General features: G+C 40.8%; 2 protein-coding genes across 2 annotated transcripts; both read right to left on the reverse strand.

Annotated features, from left to right (window-relative positions):
• Positions 1–4,612: 4,612 nt before the first annotated feature.
• On the reverse strand, positions 4,613–9,622 carry LOC144646816 (LIM/homeobox protein Lhx1-like). The gene is made up of 4 exons (XM_078506505.1): positions 8,514–9,622; positions 8,164–8,378; positions 7,667–8,059; positions 4,613–5,667 (listed from the first exon to the last, which is right to left on the reverse strand). The coding sequence occupies exons 1-4, from the start codon at positions 8,705–8,707 to the stop codon at positions 5,399–5,401; spliced, it is 1,071 nt and encodes a 356-aa protein (XP_078362631.1). The 5' UTR covers positions 8,708–9,622; the 3' UTR covers positions 4,613–5,398.
• A 3,415-nt stretch (positions 9,623–13,037) lies between these two features.
• On the reverse strand, positions 13,038–21,812 carry LOC144646821 (F-box/WD repeat-containing protein 8-like). The gene is made up of 5 exons (XM_078506511.1): positions 20,994–21,812; positions 19,324–19,527; positions 18,859–19,058; positions 17,814–18,032; positions 13,038–17,048 (listed from the first exon to the last, which is right to left on the reverse strand). The coding sequence occupies exons 1-5, from the start codon at positions 21,736–21,738 to the stop codon at positions 16,485–16,487; spliced, it is 1,932 nt and encodes a 643-aa protein (XP_078362637.1). The 5' UTR covers positions 21,739–21,812; the 3' UTR covers positions 13,038–16,484.
• Between the last annotated feature and the right edge of the window lies 1 nt (position 21,813).

Genomic DNA, 21,813 nt, shown 5'->3' on the forward strand with positions numbered 1-21,813 from the left:
CATCTTTCGTTAATCTTGAAAAAAGGAGGATTGGATGAAGAGTAGTCTGAATTGAGTTATAGCACCTTTCAGGGCGCTACCTCGCTAATTGAACTAACCATGCTGGCCGTGGAACCTTTCCAACTATGACACAGTCACTGGCATCCTCCACCCTGATACAGAGTGGAGTCATCTGCCAAATGCAACTCGCCAAGCCTGTTTCTAGTGAACCACCCCTCTAATTCGGAGGGTATCCATCTGGGATAAACAGTAGCCTTTGTCTCAGACCTTCCCAGGGGCATGTGCAGGAAAGCAAGTTCCTCGGTAGTAGCCCCTTAAGCGAGCATTTCACCCAACCCGATTAACCGTTTGCTTAACTACTCTATTTATAAGATCAGAACTCGTCCGTGGTTCAGTTGTGGGATGCGTTTCTTGATCTCACAGTTCTTTAGTTTGCGTTACAGCGAAAGTTACTTTACTGTGATTTAGAAATTGTAAATTATATTTCCTGTAGTGACGGATGATTTCAATTGGCATCAGTTATTCCCAATTTTAGAATGGCTCTTGTTTTGCGCATGCGCATTTGATGTCGATTAAAAGGAAAAGAGAGTAACACGTATCGCTATCCAAGTTTTTTTTTGTTGTTAAAAAAATCACCATTTCGAGCTTATTCATTTCGGCTAAAAAAAGTAAATATTTGTCATTCAATACGGACGGAAAGGAAAAAACGTGTAACGGGAATGTGTCAAACCTTTTAGTACTGTGTAATAAATGGAAACGTGTTTTATCAGCCGGCGGCTGACATCATGATTTTAGTTAACAGGTCACGTATTCGAAGCGTTTTTGACAAAAAAAATTAAGTTGCACTTGTCAGGAGCCGAACAGGCGCGCGCCTGACATTTATTGTAAGAAAGATTGAAGCCAATGTCAAACATGAAGTGATATTTATTGGTCTTATGTCATGGTCAAATGTAAAGGAAAAAAACTGAAAAATTTTTTAGCCTGAATTTCGCAAGTAAAGTCGACATCAAATTTCTCATTACAATATTAATAAAATTTTCAGCTGATAGGTGGCGGTGAGAATATAGAAAACATTTACAGGGCAATGCGCCTTACCGTGGCCACCCAACAAACTTTTTTACAAGTGTCATCTTGTAATATTTTACGTTTTCACTGCGTTTTGTTGATGAATACGATGTAACAAGTATCTATTTGATCGTATTCAACTTTGCAAGGAGGCGTGTTCTTCAAACAAATAATATTACGCGAGCACACTTGTAAAAAAAATTTGTTGGGTGGCCACGGTTAGGCGTGTCGCACTGTAACTAGGAGATATTGTCTGTACCGCTAAATTCTCAGAGCTCACGCTTAAAAAATGAATAATAACTAGCAAGGAGAATTTATATTGTAATTTTTTTAGAGCCTTCTCCGCTTCCTAATGGTGCAATGCAAGAGTCTAAAAGGTTACTAAGCAGCAGAATTCATAACCACTATTGAAAGCTTCTAGGATCAATAGCAAACCGCTTGAGAGAGAAAATACAACGAATTTTTTCTTAGGCGGTCTTGTTGTCTGATCTATTGTTTGGTTGCTTACGATACCTATTATTATCTCGATCTCGAAAGCCCAGACTTGAACAATATTCAGCATGTAACGCTACTTAGCAACTCATGAGAGGTGAAAAATTGACAGGCGTTGTTTTCTTTTTCGGCTCAAAAAAGTGGAGTTTGCCGTTATATTAGCATACATGTTTTGCTGCTGTATTCGTTCCGAATTTTGTAATTCAGGTACCAGTTTTGGGAACGGTTGAAGACGCGTAACTGAATAAAGACGAGTCCATTTGAACGCCTAATAACTAAAGTAACTAAAGACAAGTTTTTTTGTGACGTTTTTATGCCTGGAAACGACAACATCCACAAAAATATGAACAGAACGCGTGTTTGTAGTTGTATTTTGTTGCCATTGGCGATAGCCTTTGTTCAGCCTTAGTCAGTTGATTTAACAATATCAACAATTATTCCTTTCTTTTAGGCTCTTTTGTTTTCTTTAGTTGTATTTATCGTCTCCCATAAATGTTTTTTGGACTAAAAAGCTTTTTATGGATCCTTCACTAAGCCGAACAGTATGGCTGTGTATATTTAGGCACAGAAAAATTGTCGATGATTATTTCTCACTCAAGTGCGAAGTTCCACTTCTAATTCTTTCACTCGCCGTTTAGCTTCAGTTCAGGGTCAAGCCTACTTAACATGTTATTGTTGACCATGGGCTTGTTAAAAATGGTTGAAAGCTTTAATTAACTACTTCTTGATCCTTTTTGTTAAAATTTTCACTCAGCTCGACACCTGTAACTGAAAAGAGGTGCAACACAGTCTGTAAAGTTCAACGTATCAGTAATACCGCGGATGAAAATCATAGATTTGAAATATTCCGCCTTTCAAGCGTGTAGTTTTGCTGATTATATGGTTAACAACGCGTTCACTGAAGTTAGGCCCTTCAGACAATGAATACAACAACGGTTTGCCATTTAAAAGTGAAGTGGTGTCGCCTCTTGAGTTTGCTATTATAAATTTCAAGTTAAGATTCGAGCTAATAATATACCGGGCCGGGCAATACGCGGACTGGGCGACATAAACGGGCAGGGGTTGATTTCAATACAATCGTGAAAGATGACTCGTAAAATTATATGCCGTGGAAAATTCTTAAAACAGACCTGAGTTTCGTGTGCAATTCAATTAATCCTATCTGTTCTCGTTTCTTTTCAAGGTCACATTGATAAACAAAATGTAAATCTCTTCGAAACAGGAGTCTGTTTATAGAATTTCAGTGTTCATTTTAGCTTGCTGGTTTAGCCGGTATCACTGATGCTCGCCTTGGGGCTTAATTCGACCATTCGCGAAAACTCTCGAGACCACACTACAAAGTCGAAGGAGACTGCAGTTTTATATTTTTCGCTGAATTTCCATTCTGGGCATAAAATGATTCCAAAACGATGGGGCGCGACTGAAATTTCATCGCACTGAATATATTTAAGTTAAGAGTGACTTCTTTTAAGGCTTTTAACCATTAATGCTAGTGCTAATAACGTCCCTTGAGAGCCTTTGATTAGAAACCACTTAAAGTTATCCAAGACCACCAAACAGACCGCCTCGCCTAAAGAACTTTGGAATATTTACCCTGCTCTTTAGCAATTAAAGAAAGAAAGGCTGTTTACCCGAGATGTAATTGTCTGTCTCTAGAAAAGAAGCGTTTTAACATCAACGGAAGCCAAATAAATGTTATGAGTGTGTTCAGCTTGAAAAAGGCGCTTTCGCATACGGCAAAGAGTCATTTAAATTTGAAAGGTGGTCTTGGTACTTAGCTTGAAAGTGCACTTAATGTCTCAAATTGAACATTAGTGGCTTTTTGTTGTTAAAATGTGGCCGATCTCTTAATATGTGCCCAAATACAGAAAAACACCGGATGTTCGCGAGAAAAAAGGTCAATTCTTGCTCCAGGCTGAATCACACTCAATTTTCGCGCACGCGATAATGTAAAACGAAAGAAAGAAAAACGCCTCGCCGATTTAAGCCAATCTCGACATTTAGGTTCGCACCAGAATTTCTCTAAGATTTTCACCTGTAACCTGACAGAGATAAAACATGTGCTGCTTTACCAGATTTAATTGAAATAAAGTGCATTGGTTCTCACAACGCGAAAACTGTCCATTTGCAAGAAAATCATGAGTGCGCGCCGCTTGGGGGCGGCTAAATATGTACATAAATTTGTCTTCTCGCTTTTGGAAAAATTACAATCAATTAGAACCGAATTATTGAATTTCCTGTTGATGAACTTGAGCCAAGCCCACACCATTCTACTGATTTGAACTTTTTAAAACCAATTTTTGAACGAATTTGTGGAAAGGAAGTCTTAAAAAGATTCGCTTCGCTTGCGCGTTGTTTTTTGCGCTGGGTTGTTTGAGGCGGGATTTTGTCGTGTAGAAACAAAAGCAGGCTAAAACATGACTGTGCCGGGAAATGTAGTAATCAACCTCCCGCTGGTTGAGTCCTATTCAAGTGTCTTGGTTTAAAAAGCCTCGCTTGTGGCTCGTACATAAAACATGAGCTAGTTTTGCCTTTTAAAAGAACGAACCGGACAGTGTTTTGCAAAACATTGGGTGGTCTTTTTGCAAGTTCCACATGTTTTGCGCTTTCTGCCGCCCGCCCGCTAGGGTCTTTTTAAAAGAAGTTCCGTCTTGGAGCCTTGTTTTCGATTTCGTGTTTTGTAATCATCCGTGCGGGATAATACATGAATTTCCATCCATATAAATTTACGTTCAGCAAGCTTGTGGCTCCTAAGGCGCTCTTGACGAAACCTTTTAAGAGACGAAAATAAAGGCAATTCATTTCTTAATAAGCGAACAAGAAGCCACAAACAAAAGGAGTTTGGAGACTGCTAAGTTTTTATGGCTGAACGAAAGAAGTGCTAAACATGGCAAGAGCCTAAAAACCAGCTGCTCGAATGCATTTAAAACTTCAAGGCGATGCAATAAGAATAATTATGGTGCTCGGATGCTTCTCGAAACGAAATCGTTCGGCAAAATTAACTGCTACTAAAACAGTTAGATAGACGCTCTTAGGTAAACACTTGAGCCATATACACCTGTTGGAATATGTTATATTTTATTTCGTCTGAATTGAAATCACAACTCTCTAGATCAAGCAGTACGTTCGATCATTTCTCTCGTCTATAACAGTCACGAAAAAGTGACCAAATTTGTATTTTTCTCTGTGCTAACACCTTAGCTATCGTTGTATCATAATATTTTCAGGATAGATTTTCTCGACTAGGGGTTTATACGGTCTGTACAACAGTTAAATTTACTCACACTAGAATTATAAAATATTCTTTTAAACATTTACAAATTCATACAGATGTTCGACAAGCGAACTATTATTATTTATATGTTACATTTTCTTCTCTCAAAACGCTTTATATTAGAACGTATTTCGTCTGATTGGATGTCATAAATTTTCATTTATACTTCGTCTTTTCTTTACAACTCTGTCACTGAGTTTGAAAAACGTGCTTCTTTATGCATGCCCCAAGGCAATAAGCTGTTTTATTTACTTAATCTTTCTAATGGTCAGCCGAGCACTAGAGCGGCATTGTTTATTGATGAAACGATAACTACGTTTTCTCGGCCGTATAAGCTTTGCCAAGCATTTGGTGTGCCGCTAAAACAAGATAATAAGAGTGTTTTCCGCGCACTTTGTGCTTATCAGCTCAGGGGTGGATTAATACCATTTCAACCCCTTTATTCCTTTTGACTTGGGGCAGACCATTTGTCCGATGACATTGTTTCTAAGCATTAAATATTATATTTCTTTGTGTCTAGATAGTTTTCACTAGCGGCTAAAAATTCGGGAATCACTTTCATGTTTTTCACCAAACCTCGGCGGAAGATGGTATTGTGTTCTGTGGCCTACCAACAGCCGTCTCGTAGCCATTCGGGCTCTGCCCAACAACGCAATGGCTAATTTGTATTCCCGAGCTGTTGTCGTTTACGGCCATAATTCCTTGGCTGTTAAATCCCGTGTTTTGAAGCATTTGAGAATTGTCCATGTTGGCGTTCACTTCGTTCGGCAAACCAGGATCACCCTTCATGTAAAACTCATCAAAGGCCGTCGCCGGGAAGTGTGTATTTTGTGAAGCTAAACGTGTGAAACAAGTAAACAAAACAGTGAGAAATAAGAAATAAATGTGTTGTGTGTTATATCCAAGTTTATGAGTTCATCAGCGCCTTATCTTTATATTTAAACGCGGTTTGCCTCGTAAGCTTTCTGAGCTTTCTTGAATTATATTTTGTAAACAAAGTGATTGTGGTTTCAAAGAGATAGTGTCAACCGAAGGTAAGCCCATATCCAAAGAATGATGTTATGCCATTAGACGGAAAGAAGGCGGCATTTTATCGGATCTGTAGCAATATTGTACCTTCTTGCACGTAAGAGCCACTTTAATATTTGCAAAGATATTTTGAAAATTTGCAAATCTTAGCGCGCCCAGAAAATGGAGAAGTCAATGTAGTCAGATCTTTTAAATTAGAACAGACGTAGTAGTCAAAATTTTCTAAAGTAAAAGACCAGGTTTATATCGAGACGTGACTGTATTTGTTGGTCTTAGTTACATTTATGGATTGGCCATAAACGTAACACTATACCAAACCGATAACTAACTCTGGAAACATAGCTCGTAGAAACATCGCGGTCTTCTTCTCATGTAAATCACTCGCTCTACAAATTAAACGCTCCTTTAATTTTCTTCTGTTTTTAACTGTAGAAAAGTTTCAGTTACATAATTCAGAAATCCTCCCTCTATTAGAATATTTACCTCTTTAAACTAAGATAAGCTCAGTCATCTTTGCAATACCTTCATTTTTTAGACAAGACTCCGATATACAATATTTTCTTTTTTATTTTCTTTTTTTTTTGAAAATTTAATAGTTTGGTCTGCACTTGGATCAATCGAAAGAAATAATCATCATTTATTCGCCGTCTAAGCTGCTTTATTCTGAGCAGAGAATTTTTGTAAATTTTTTTTTTCCAAAATCACGAAAACCCTGTCCAAAATCCGGTAGAAAAACGAATTAAAATTATCTCCCAATGGTCGAGTTTGATTGGAACGGCGGGGTACGTTTATATCACTGGCAGCAGTTTTTGACTTCGAAAAGCTAAACGCCAAACCCTTTGAATAATTAAAGAAAAGGTTTTAAACAGGAGGTAGTTTGTTTTTGAAGTACCACGAAATCTGTGTACAACTTGTCTTACGTTGCACGGAATCACGACTTGAAATGTAAAGAGCCATTTCTTTATTCAAACAAAACAGTAAAAAGGGAGCCTAAGAAAGCTTTCTGATTTAGCCGAGTTGGTTTAGACAATATATCTCGAGGAAGTAGGACGAATGAATTTCTCCCCGGTAAATCCCTTATCACTAAACAAAACTCCTGATAAATAGTATTTCCATTTTGCCATTTCCTGCCACCTCGTATTAGATGTCTTTCGATATTGCATACCTTATGCTATGACGTCTATTTTTAGCTGAACACTTTTTTTTGTCAAAATCCGACTGTTTCTGCACGAAAACTGTTGCCACAGCTGTTTGTTCTCATAAATGTGCTAAAAATGTAAGGCAGGCAAAATGGTTGAATAATGCCTTTATAAAACAATGGGAGGCTGATACGCGGCCTTCGAATTATTCAAATTCGTGATTTTTAGTATCTTTTGGTGACCTGCCAGTTGTGAGAGAAAAAATAATTCCATTTTTGATGCCCACTTTGCAGTGAATTCAGACCTGAGTGTACGCTGTGCTATGTTGTCGGGAAGGTTTGGGACTGTCTTTAAACGTTCTTTACAAATTTACCCCATCTCTAAGGGCAACTGAGCACAAGTTTCCGCAGCTTAATGTAGAAGGGAAAATGTCATGCGAGCTGTTGTGACTATCAAGTTGAAGAGCTTTTGAGTGCTTTCCAAATACACTCTCGAGTGCTATCCATTAAAAATTGACTGATATATTCCCTCATGGCGCAGAGTGAGTCGTGTGCGGTTCCCAAGAGGCGATTGACCGCGCGCTGAAAAAAGATTGCTACGGAGAGAGTTTTTCCAGAAGGAAATTTAAATGCGGAAGAAAAGTAAACAGACTGTGTTCCTAGCCTACCTGCGTAATTTATATGTGATGTGTTGATTGACTGTTCTGCGGCGTTCGTGGATCCGTTTCCAAGGTTTTCACCCCTTGCTCTCCGTGATCGCCGGCCTGATCTCACAGCGCGGGTTGCGCTCGGTTGTGAAACTCCTTGCTGCTTTAGGCGTCTCTCTTTCGATCTTCGGTTTTGAAACCATACCTGAATCACTCTCATGTTTAAGCCGGTTTCTTGCGCTAATTTTTCGCGGATATTTCGGGAAGGTTTCGGAGTTGCTGCAAAGGTTGCTTTGAGGGCTTCTAGCTGCTTAGCTTTGATGGTCGTCCGTGGACCGCGGCGTTTCGTCCCGAGCGCTACGTCTAAATCTTCGTCCAAACCGTAGCTTAGATCTTTCTCTTCGGAATCGGAGTCTGTAGTAAGATTTAACACACACACATACACACAAGAATTAGATCTATTAAGATTAAATAACCGTTTGTGTATTAATAAACAAACCAATTCCCCTTCCACTCACCGGAATGCTTGGATTGGAAGCGTGATTGGTAATAGTCCTCTTTACAAACGAATTTGCTTTCTCCTACATAATACAATTCATCACCGGTCAAGATTTGCCGGTTACAACTGGAACAATTGAAACATTTGACGTGAAACACCAAGTGCTTGGCTCTCCTGACCATGTCATTCGGCGAGATCCCTAAACAGCAACCAGCACATTTTGTGCCGTAGCGCCTGAAAATTTCAAAATAAGAACTTGAGTTAGATTGTATAATTCATTGTGATCGAATTAACTTCGTCTGAGTAAAGCTTGACAATATTGAAGATAAGCAAGCGGTTTTGTGATTCGGCCGATTGTGAGCACCGTACCTGTAGAAGTCATTCTTACAAAACAGCTTCCCTTCTCGAGAAAAACATTTGTTTGTGAGTGCGCATTTGCAGTCATGGCAGTGGACGCATTTTACGTGCCAAACTCGGTCCAGAACTTTCAACAGGAATTTGTCCGAGATGGGCAGTTCACATCCTGCACATTGCTGAACCATGTTGCAAATCTGACCCTTCATCCAGCCGACTGTACGCGCTTGGCAGTTCAGTTTCCTCGTTGTCTGTGGCTGTATGTACGTTTATGTAAAGTACGGTGCCTTGCGCGTGAAATTTATGCGAGTAACTCTTCTACGTGCCCGGTGGGAGGTACCTCGCACTAGACCAGCTGCTGAACGGGACGGTAAAATGCAATCCAAGAGGAGGGATTGTGGATTTTCTAAAAACCGACGCTCTAGTTTATTCCGCGGTCAAAATTTGCATACAGTTTGGCGCACGGAATGCAAAGTGAAAGGATGAAAGCGCGCGGCACAGAAAGCACTTAGGCCGCCATGCTATACGTCAATTAGCTTGTTGAAAGACAACACATTTACGCGCTCCTCTTTTGATATAATTTGACTCCGCCTGTCAAAGCGAATTGACAGTTCAAATTTGACAGCACTCTGACAAAAGCCAATGACATTGAGAGCCTTTGTGGGCGCGAGCCAAACTTTCAACACGCTATTGTTTGACCGGGATTATGTAAACTCGGAAAAATCGCACAATTTGAACATCTTTTGTCTCGCTATTGTTCCCTTTGACTGCTATCATAAGGCTCAAAGCGCCTACTTGTCTCGCAAGGCTTCAACCACGAATGCGTCCGCACTGAACTGCGGAGCGCGCGATCGATGAAAAGGAAACACCGGCATCATGTAAATGTCATCTCGCTTGCGTTGCGCGAATATTGGATTACAGATATTTCCGACCAGTGAGGACATTTTTACGCAAAAAGTCGATCCATATCAGCAAGCGGGGCGGCTGGAAGGCTCGCGGATCGGAACGGAAAAGCTTTTGTGCCGAGATTTACTTTATCTCGTGATAAACCTTATGTTGTTGTCACTAAAACATGTCAAAACACTCCCATTTGCAAGTGTTTATTTACATACGGATTTTCAAAACAATGGCCAACAGTTAGCGCATTCTAATGAGCTGGGGTATTCTCTCTAGCTTCGTTGCGTATTCGCGACAACAGCGCGGCCTGAAAATTTAGTCTTGTTCGCGGCAAATCTAACGCAAAGCAATTTTTCTTTGGCACACCATCTGCTCTTAGAGGTCTCTTCAAGCGCGAAAATGGCCAACCACAGATTCCCATCAGCAGAAGTGGCTCCTGTTAGTCGCGTGAAAACCCGCATGGCACACTTTATTACCAAGTGTCGGATTCAGATTTTCGGCAAAAGTCCTTTTCCGCAGCAATTTGATTTCACAAAGTGAATTATTCAACAATACCGACAGCGTTTTCATTTCATGTCTGATATTTTGATGACAAAACCAAGATTTTTAATAAAAACGCGTCTGGAGCCCTTCCTTCTCAAAAAGACGGGAAAATGCTAAAATTTTGTTAACAAGCTTCCAGATAATCGCTTCATTTAAAGGATTTTTGCATCTGGAACGCAGCTTTCACCAGCTTGGAATCTTATATCGGTCGATTGAAAGCAAAACTGCCATCTATAAATAAGATTCAATGTTTATGAGAACATTTTCAACGAAGAAGACACAGTTCTGTACAACATACAAGTTCTTTTTGTTATAGTTTGTATGTGGTGTTAAACCTCCCCGTCTCAGCTTTGGTTCAAATGCTAATTTGCGAAAACACCTGCTAATAAACATCACCTGCCTTTCCTGAGATAACCGCTATGTAAAAGAAGCGCGGGCGATACAATCTCCTCACAAGTCTAGTTTTTGGCAAATCGATAGACTTGCACCAAGTCGCCCTCTATTGGCGAGCGAAGCGAGCCACGAGTCGCAAAGCGACGCGCAGGAGTCGCGAAGCGACGACCGTGAGTGACGAAGTCGCGAGAGGGCGACGTACGCGACATACCTAAACCGCGCGTACAAGGACTTTGAGAAAGTCTAGCAAATCGAGAATTATAATATTATATCTGCCGTTGGGTATAAATAATTCGCGAAATGAGTAAAACGCCCGAAGTCTACTACAAAGCTGGCTATGAAGTTTTTTTGTGAATTTTCTGCAAGCCATGTGCCAGACTTATTCGCTGTGAAAACCTGTACTGAGTTTGGTGCAGATGTGTAGATTGCGACCACAGCTGACGTTTTGCACGCCGTGCGAACCTACAATCCTTGCCTCTTGACAATACAGTATACCGTGAAAAGTCATTATTTAATTTTCCGAAACACCCCTCTCCAAAAAAACAATGTCGAGATATTTGAAGCCAGGTAGGATGGATAAAAATCGAATCGCCTGGTGGAAAGGTAAAGAAAAATTCCTATTTTTCCTATTTGTGAAGATTTTTCCGTTTTTTTTTTTCCGAGTAGGATACAACAGCCTTAAATAAAGGTTTTGTCTCTCCAGCGAATTTCGCTCTCTTTTTAATCCCCCCCCTTTAAATTTAGTCTTTGTTTGTGTGTTGTTGTATGTGTTTATGTCTTTACTACCTGACCCCAATAAAAAATGATGTAAACACTAAGGATGACTGGCACAAGGATTTCGGGCATGTACTCAATTTTATCACTACTAAATTTTGTAAACTTTTAATTTGAGTACGAATAAAGCTTTTGTTAATCACATTCGTTAAAACAATTTTTGTGAGGAGCTTAACGTGTCAGTTTATTTCCATTTTATGATTATACCGTATATAGCTGGCGCCTCCTGAAAAGTTTTGGTGAAATTTTTTCAAATTCGTAGTTCGTCACCGGTCCCTATCTTCCCCAACCCTTACTCCTTTCCGGTTTATTGCATTTCCTCTTGGTTTCGGTTATGGAACTATATTTTGATGTTTGGTTTAATTCCTGCGGTTTGTAGAGTATCAAAGTAATTTATGCATCGCAGGAAGTGACTTTATACCCCTAATCTTTTGCCGGATTACTTTTACTGAGGTACGCGCCTGCATGCAAGTCCCGGGGGGGGGGGGGGGTACTTGCAGTATACATGACGGGGGGTCCGACGGAGCTTTATATTGCGAACTCAAAAAAATACATGAGCCTGAAATTTTACACCCAAAAGAATACCTAACATCAAAATTTTCTACCCCAAAAAGTACAAGACCAAGCACCTCTATACTGATTTATTCAATAAAACAGACTTTAAGACCTAAAAAAATATATGACAGATCTCTTGACCCAAAAAAATACCGAGGGTGTAAATTTTCAACCGAAAAAAATACGTCGGACCTCCCCGTCATGTATACTGCAAGTACCACCCCCCCCCCCCCCTGGGATGCAAGTTTGTTATGTCACTCCATTACAACCTTATCAATCGGGTCAACCTGTGCCATTTTATTTTGATGATCGATTACAATCAAACATGGCGGTTCCGAAACTCATCAGCCGAGAAGTGATAAACATCAAGTTGGCATTTGCTTGACATTCCATTAAACTGCGCTGATTGACGAGCGAGAGAGTTGTTCAGTGGCGGCGTTGAGCCCGAGGTAATGACACTCGATACGATGACAACAAACACGATAGAAAATGCACTTTAGATTACTTGTTGAAATGTGGTGCGAAAACAGGAAATAATAGTAATTCACCTTCTCTCCTTACTAGATTACTGTAGTTCCTTACTTACCCTGAGAGACGCACCAACATTAGACGCACCATAAGAAATGTGGGGGTCGGGGTAGGGGATCTCTTTTACAGAATATTACTAATTGGTTCCAGACCCCATGACGTGCAAGATTTTTGATTTCTTGTCCGAAGTAACCTGCGATCAGGTGTTCTTTTTTTTGCGGCGGAGTGAAGGAGAAACCTGCCACAAAAAAACAAACAAAAAAAAAAACCCGCATGATCGCAGGTTATGTCCGAAGGTTTCCAATATTTTTAAGCATACAATTACTTCTGATTAGTTTAGTGATGTTTGACCTGTAATGTTTTGGAAGCCTGATAACTAAAACGCGTGACATCTATCCTTACTGATCCTAGCTGCTACTAGCTACGTAGACAGCCTTATCTTAAAACGCGAAGGAAACGGCGAGGGCAAAGCATGAAGGTGTGGGTTGTGGGACCCTCACCCATTCGCGTCCTTCTCGAGTTTCCTGTTTTGCTCCGGCGCCCAGTTCTTTCGCAATTCTTTCCCCGCGTTCAACGATCAAAGAAAAATACGAAAAACAGAGGGCTGTGAACAGTGTATAAGCTACGCTGTGAGAACCTGCCAAATTACTTAAGCAACTTTTTGAAATTTCATGGAAAAGAATACATCGTTTCAAACAAGTACTAAATGAATGTTACCAGTCCACGCTATGAAAATGTTCCCTTTGCTTTCTGTTGTTCTGGTACAATCGTCGTGCTGGGACGGACAGTTTAAGCTCCCGTACTGGCGATCGAATATATTTCGGTGTAATTCCTAGTGTTCGTTTGGATTATTTAGCAGCTACATACTAGTTACGCAACGCTTTCGAGTGGTATACTATGGAATATCCCACGAGTCACTTGTATTTTCTCGGTATACACACGAGCCTTTAGGCGAGTGTGTATACCAAGAAAATACAAGTGACAAGTGGGATATTCCATAGTATACCACGAGAAAGTGTTGTGTAACTATTTTATACCATGCCATAGAAAATACGCTTACTAAATTTCGTCGAGAATACAATCGCAGCGCACGATGGGAAGGTTGGGTTGAATACCGTCGAATATACAACGGCTTTCCTGTATTCTGATTGGCTGTATTTTCTATGGCATGGTATAAAGCGGTATATAGGTTATCATAGGTTCAACTCCAGCCAATCCTGAACTATAACGTCGGGAATGAACTGCGATAACTTTTTTTCTTCGAGCATAAGCTGTACCTGTGTTTATATAGATAACGGGCACATAACAGACACATGCGACTTGTGTGTCACTTTTTTGAAAACGTGAGTTAGCAGTTAGCTTCATGATATTCGCGTAACCAACATTGTACTTTATTCTCTTTGTAAATAATTGTATGTATTGACCTTTGTTTGCATTCCACGTCTAATAAAAATGTTATCTGGATGATAAGGACAAAACAACTTATTAGAGTTAATCGCTTCGCTCGCCCAGCGGCTCGCTTCGCTCGCCGACTCGCGCCTTCGGCGCTCCAAGAGTTCAATATTCACGTTGCCCCCAAATAGAGAGCTTGCTCGCAGGCTAAGTTAAAGGCGGTTTGTAAATCAAGTTCACCTTAACTTTTATAAAATCTATTTAAAAAAGGCCCTTAGGAATGGATATTAGCGTTAAAACAATTAAAGCTTGTAAAATCATTAATAATTCATGAGGGTGCAAACCAATCCCAGCACATTATTCAGATCACATGTACACAACTGTAAACCCCAATACAAATCAGACAAAAGAATTAACTTTTGATACAAACTCCTGCTCAGCTAATAAGTATTCATTAACTTTTGATACAGATCTCTACTGATTCGCATAACAATACTTTACATTCAATTTATTGTTTTCATTTCACAAGTAGAATAAAATATTCGCGTCCGATCTGTATGGCCGTTTACAATGGCTCGCCTATAGGCGAGCCATTGTAAACGCCCATACAGATCTCCCGCTCATATTTTATCTACTACTTAAAACGATGACGACTTTGAACAGCACACTACGGGAAAAAAAAGTTTCAACTAAAGCCAACAGGAACTATCTCTCCTTGAGCTTTACAGGCCCGGCGTGACAGCTCAAGTGGAAACATAGGATGAAAGGCCCGTCTAGCATCGGATGGAGACATCACCGTCATGGGATACGAAATCGCTATCGAACCGTCTGGATGGCGAAAAGCAACGTCGCATTTTCGGCCTGGAAACGCCTCCTCTATCTGTGTTTTCGTTACAAACACGCATGCCACTTCAGATGTGAAGCTTCTTGACTGTTCTGGGACTAGAGAAGTCTGATGATAAAACAAGTGGCTTAGAACTGCCCTGTTTATTTAGGCCAAGCACCTTCTCCAGCCGGTCAAGAAAGTGTATGGGGAGCAGGGATGGCGCAGTGGTGAGAGCGCTTGTCTCCCACCAATGTGGCCCGGGTTCGATTCTGGCCCGGTGCCATACGTGCATGGGTTGAGTTTGTTGTTGGTTCTCGTCCTTTCTCCGAGGGTTTTCTCCGAGTTCTCCGGTTTTCCTCCCTCCACAAAAACCAAATTCCAATTCGACCTGGATAGAGGACCCGCATGAAAACGAGCTAGAACTGATGTGGCTACCTCTCTAGACATAGCAATTTTTTGTATGACCTCATGTTTACATTCATTTTAAAATAAAATGTGATCTTTATTTTTCCCTCACACACCCCTTTCTCTTCTGTAAAATGTCGTGTGAGAACTGACTGGCACTCCAATACCTTACATAATCTAGGAAATGCTTCGACTCGGTGTACACGCACCAGAAATGCTGGTGCAAAAACTGTGTAGGTAACTTGCATCCATGAGGATGCTTGGCACTTAATGGACATGCCCTTTGACAGCCTTAATGGGTGGGTGGCCGTATTTGAGTGAGCGACCATTCAAACGTCTGCCAGTGGCTCGAGACCACGGAGTTCGTCTATCTCCAGAAGGTCCCAGTGCGTCAGTCCATACATAAACTGTCCAAGAATTCCCATTGCACACCTGTTGGGACCTTCAATCTACCAACGAGGGTTTTAATAAACGCACGAATAGTTATCCCGTTAACTTGACTTGTGTTCTAAAGACGAAGAGTTGGGACTGTCTAGGTACCTTCAAAATGGTCCACGACGTGTTTGTATTGGAGGATCTTGGAATCAGACTTCTGCACATCCTCGACCATGAACACCTGACTACAGGTGCACGGGACGGTTGCCGAGGTATGAGCTTAGTTGATCATTTGCAAACTTTCTCATGTCTTGTGATTAGACCAGGAAATGAAAGTATTCAGTCCCACGCTGTTGGAATTCAAGGCGGCAAAAGAAAATGTGGATGTTGGAGGAGCTCGACTCTCCATGCTACTGAACAAGTGGATTCTCCAACGTTTAGTAATATACTCGCACAGGACTGATACCAGCTCTAAGATGTGCGAGAGAAGTGGAGCATCTCAAACGTAGTTCAGAAAATCCACAGCTGATTAGCTGAGGGATGTCTTGGAAATGAAAAAACTCCATTCGTATGGCGACACTGGTTGCCAACTACACTGGGATAGCCAAACGGACGGACTGCGTCCGCAAGAAAAAGATGTTGGTCTTTGCTATTAGCGGGTACCCATCTTGCAATGTAACGCGTCTTTTAGTGTCGAGCTAAGGTTGTTGTACTTGACATTTTATGGAATGAACATCAATACCTCTCATCGTCTTCTTCATGTGAATTTCGAAAACACGCGATGCGGAGTATGTCATTGGGCAAAGATGCGTTCCTAACAAGGTCTTTCAACTCCTGTCGTAGCTGTCAGACAAACAGCTTCATGATGAAACTGATTTGCAAAAGTAAATTCAGTTTAGTGTGGTCAAGTAGCCCTGGCATCTGTACCACAGGGTCGTAACCAGGTATATTTTTTCATCGCTGATCCCAAATTTTAGCTCTAAATTTTGATTCCTGATCCCCAAAATGTGGCAACATTTGATCCCTGATTCCATTCTGATCCTATCTGATTGGCCGATCCGGATCCCATGACTTGTGACCCGGGATCCCGGGTCCAAAAAAGTCTGAAGTATTGCTTATCCTCCTAGACTGGGCACTAGTCAATCGCAGGTTACCTCAGAACATCTCATCAGGTTGTCTTGCTCAAGAACACAACACGATAACCATGGCCAGGATCGAAGCTCAACATTGATCTGATACCCAACGCATTTTTAATTAGACGACCACCGTGCCACTCACGATACTAAACAAAATTACAACTATATGCTGTCGTAGGGCACAATAAGCTTTATATTATAGTTGTAACCAGTTGTATCGTCATAATTTGAGGAGCAAATATCCGGGATTCCTTCAGTCGCATTATTCACAGAAAAATCGAACATGCGTATAACACCTCGATGTCTTCGATGGAGAATCAAATCGTCTGCATACCAAAGATTCTCGCGCGGGTTCTTATCAACTGGAATGTTCGCCGTGATCATACGGGAACCTTGAAATTTGCAGAGTCTTACAGGATGCCGCGCATGCGTCATCCACAAAGGTGACGACATTCGCTGGTCCCAGACCACTAGTGTCCCGTCCTCTGCACCGCTGATCACTTTCCAGTCGTCCATTTGCACGGCGGTGACCGCTCGTTTGTGTCCCAAGTGAAATGAAAGCGCGATCTTTTCACTGCGCAGGTCAAAAACCCGCACCCTGCAATCATAGCTGCCTGTCACGAGGCGCTGCGGAGGACAATTGGCTAAATCAAGACACGTGATCTGGCGATAGTGGGCTCCTAATATGGAGATCATTTTTGTGGTTTCCAGGCAGTAGAGACGCACCTAAGAATTGGAAAAAAATTTAATAGAATAATAATTAAAAAAACAACAGAACCTTCTCGGATGAGCATTTACATTTAGTTCAATGCGTTATCTGGGTACATATTTGGACACTAAATAGAAAATAACTATATGTGGTCACATCAGTTGGTTCTGTTTGTTTCGTTATTGACAAACAACTACAAAATTGACGAAAAGTTGCGTTATTCCGCCTTATTCCGCTGCACATTGGGCTTATAACTGGGGGAGCTTATGTCCAGTGGGGCATATAAGTGGCATAAAAAAATTTCTTGAAGGCAAGGCTGACAAGAAATGACTTAAAGACTCTCACTGATGAGGAAAACCTGTATATTGTACAAATCTACTCTAATCAAACGTTTTGACCTGCACTTTACTTGCAAAACTTATTCTTTGTCTATTTCAGGGCCATTTCAAGTACAATATTCTGTGAGGAGGTTGGTAAGTCAATATGGAAAAGTTAAATGGGGGACAGAGAGGGCTTATAGCAGAAAGATTGGCTTATAATCGCAGTGCTTTCAATAAGACCTGGCACCCGCCAGAGCTGCAGCAGGTATTTTGAGCTGAATTGGCGGCTAAAATTCATGCAGATCCCTATAAAGGCGAGGTGTTTACAGCTTCTGATAAATTGCTCTCTGATGGGTGCCAGACTAAGGCCATCACCTACTTAAAATCTCATTTAAAGCACTGATAATCAGGAAGGTTTCTAAGTATGGGGGAGCTTACAAGTGGCATTTTACAGTATATTACTTTGTTTCCAAGTGTTCCATATCCATATGAGCCCACTCCAAGAGCAAGGCGGTCAGCGGTACAGTCCATGCAGCTTAGTTTTCCACCAATCACGTGATCCAATGTCAATAGAGAGCCTTTGCCAGGTGCTATGATGGACACAGTATCTTGGGTTGCTATAGCAACATGTTCAGTTGATGAATATGAACTGCTTCTTGGAATAAACATGGCATGGCCAATCTGAAGATCAATAACAGTTTTCTCAGAGCCTTTTAAGCCCGGGCCAAAGGAGGATGAGAGTTGATGAGAGTTGACTCTCATGAGAGTTTTTGTCAACTCTCATCGACTATCATTAACTTGGGCCAAACGAGAACAAGAGTCCGTCAAATTCTCATTAACTCTCGTGAAAAATTTGAGCAAAGTCGATGAGAGCGCATGAGAGGCAATGAGAGTGCATGAGAGTTCCATGCCAAACGAGAGCAAGAGTTTGAACTCTCATCAACTCTCACCCTCGTTTGGCCCGGGTTTTAGATTATGCCCGTTTCCATACTTGAGATTAGAGGAACCAGATGAGTTATTGCTGATGGTGCATATCTCTGGTTTCTTTATTAAGCACAACTGTGATTTTAAAAGAGTATTGCTTTCTTCCTTGACCGGGATGCTAGTTTACTAGAGGTTAATCTCAGCATTTTGCACGAACACAAAACAGAGGTATAGTTGGGTATCCTGTTCTCCACAATCAAGGGAGGGGTTGCAGGCCACTCTCCAATGGAAGTTGCTGTTGTAAGAGAGCCACATAACCCCAAGAATTTCTCTTCTCAATCCAATTCCAATGCACTTGACATTACCTCTTGATGCCTCCCACACTTATAATAAATAACAAAAATAACTAAAGAATGAAAACATTATCAAGGTTTTTTAAGTACGGAGTAACAAAATTGTCAGATGTCCGGACTTCCCATGGTAAGGTAAATTCTTAAACACTTTGGGGTCTGGGTGCAAGAGGATCGAGTGGCAAAACTTCAATCTTGAGAAGTAATTTGGCACAAACAGATTACTTGCTTACCTTGTCTTCGTAATTCCTGGATTCAAGACATGTCCACTGGCCATTGGAGTCACTCATTTGTACCTTGAGTTCGCGGTCAGAAATCGCTGCAAATGCTGGTGGGCCACTTGTTGCTAATGAAACACTTTTTACAGATCCTTCACAACGACAGTGGCACAGTGGCGACAAACTTAAGCTTGTGTGCCAAGCGTAAACATCACCTGCAACCATATGTCATTGATTAACTAGCATTACAGGCATGCAATGCGTGCAAACAGAAATGTAACTGCAGCACTTTGCACACATTAGGTGCCTATGGTAATGAAGAAATCAGTTCATTATTAAGCATTTTGCCAGACAGAACTTGAGAAGGTTGCCTAGAGGCTTAAAATTTTAAACATTCCCCCCGGATGCTCATTTCCCTGCTAAAGTCTATGACCCAACTGGTGGTGAAATAAATATTATTTAAACCAAAATTCAAGGTACCATTGTCAAACCCAGCAGCACACAAGGTGTTGTAAATTGCAGTTGATGCAACTTGAGGCCTTTGTCCTTGAGAATCAGTTGTGGTAATCAGCTCTCTGTAGCTTGTGCCACTTGCTCCATCTCCTTCCCAAATAACAACTGCACCACTTGAGTATCCTGAACAAATCACATTTCCATGAACTGATACTGCACATAAGCTTCCTCCTGTGAAAAAAATATAAATTAAGGTATGTTAAAGATGAAAATATGTCCATTTGTCTACTGAGCATGAGATAAAGAAAAAATCTGAGTCTCAAACAGGAATCAAACCCATGACCTCCCATATATCAGTTGGGTGCTCTAACCACTGAGCTATGGAGGGACTCTTGGTTAGCTGGGCCATTTATTAGGGTCGTATGTGACAAGCATCATGCATCATACATCTGTATCTGGCCAAAGTAACCTATAGGCAGAACTTATCTTGGTTTCTTGATGTATAAACTTTTGCACTCCCTCCTGGATGGAATGCTAGTCCATTGCAGAGCTAGTATAAAATGTGCCGGTACCCATTTATACACCTGGGTGGAGAGAGGTACCATGAGAGTAAAGTGTCTTGCCTATAAGCCCACATTGCAGTGATATTGGTGAGGGCTTCATCCAGTACACTAACCATTAGGCTAGTATACTGGATATATGTCCCCCTCCCCCCCCCCCAAAAAAAAAAAAACTGAGAAAGCCTTTCGAACAAAACTAAGCCCAGAGCTTATTATCAGAATTTTACGATAATTATGGTCATTAACATACATCCACTGATGCAAGTCAAACAATTTGACAGTTTTAGTTTGACAAATAAAGGCATAAGGCTCCTGCATTTTTGGGATTTAAGTTCAATTGTGTGCACAACCCAACCCAATATTGCAAAAGGATTTCACTAACTAGCTTAACTTCTGATGTAAGAAAATACTTGGAAACTTAATAACCAGCACATGCAACTTAAAAATTATCCAAAGTTGTGATGAGGGACAAGGGGGCGTGGGCACCCAGGAGTATAGCGGATGGGAGGGATATGGAGGCAAGAGAAGAGAGGTGGGAACCACTGCAGAAAAGGTGGGAACTGTTAAATTTAAACATCTCGTTTTGTTTTCTTATTATTTACACGTTGTTCACACGCGTGTGTGGCTCTATCAACCTCGCAGTCTACACACGTGACATTGCTTACCTTAGCTTATCATGTGATTGCTATCATTTTTCATCTGTTATTACACAATCACCGTGTTTGGATTGTTCTATTACTATGTACTGTCTAATTCACATTTTGTTCTGATTTGTCTTCGCTCCACCGGATCAAAGGAATATTTGTAAGTTTTGTCCCTTCAGTGTTTTTTCAAATAATTTGTTAATTAGTTTCTTAGAACTATTGTAATCTATTGCTTTTCAGTCAAACCATATTGATCATCATAATTGTCTCAATTGTCTAAATGCGTTCGGATTACCTCTGTGGAAAATCAATTAATGTAAGCATTAAATGGAACATTGTTTCAAGACTCTGAACTGAATGGTTTAGTGCTTACAGGAACCACTAAGAAAGGGGCAGGAACCAGAAATAAAAGGTACAGGAAGTGGGAAGTACAGACCCTCCTGTGTCCCCCCCCCCCCTGCCCTCCCCCTTCCAATATTGACAGTTGTTTCACCTCTTTCAAATTCCAAACTGGATAATCTGCACATCCTTTCCTTCCAATTCCTTCTCAATTCCCTTTCATCTAGAAAGCTGTCACGAACTAAGGCTTTCCAATTTGTTCTGTCTATTGCGGTGCAATCTCTGTCTGGTACATACCCTAACTTACATCCCACACGATACCATATAAGTTCATCTTCTGCCAACATTTTCCAGGACTTGCTCACTTGTGAACAAACACACAAATCTTTTAATCCAAGGTGATTAAAAATTTGTATCCCCACTTCTTTGGGTAGACTCAAGTCAAAGAAAGGAATACTTGTAATTTCATCTATGTCTTCGATCAGCTGATCTAAAAGACTCTTTTTGCTGTGTTTAGAACAAATCGGGATTTTTGACTGAACTCTTCGTTGTATAGTTTTGCAGTCACTGTCATTTCTAGTCACAGGTTCAGGTAAATTCAAAAGCACTATTTCATTGTCCTCCTTGGCAACTGGCCTAGTGGATTTGTCTTCCGGCATCGGTGAAGATTTATCACTTGACCTCAAACATTCCACAGGATCAAATCGATTTCCTAACTGACGCATTTCCTCTCCAAAACAATGAACTACTCCCGGGAAGTTCTGATCTTTCATGAAGGAGACGTTTCCCCCGTCACCTTGAAAATTTGTTTCTGCCCCATACGAAGCATCCCTTCCTAATTCTTCTTTCCATTTCTCGCGGAAAAACTTAAGCTCTTCATTGTCATCAGCTGGATCCATTGGAAAAAGTTTTGTTCTTTACAAAAGATGTTTTAAAATGATCACAAATTACAGAAACGGAAGAAAATTTTATCA

The sequence above is a fragment of the Oculina patagonica genome, chromosome 3 (assembly GCF_052425735.1).
Source record: "Oculina patagonica isolate OP01 chromosome 3, crgOcupat, whole genome shotgun sequence".
In the NCBI taxonomy this organism is placed as follows: domain Eukaryota; kingdom Metazoa; phylum Cnidaria; class Anthozoa; order Scleractinia; family Oculinidae; genus Oculina; species Oculina patagonica.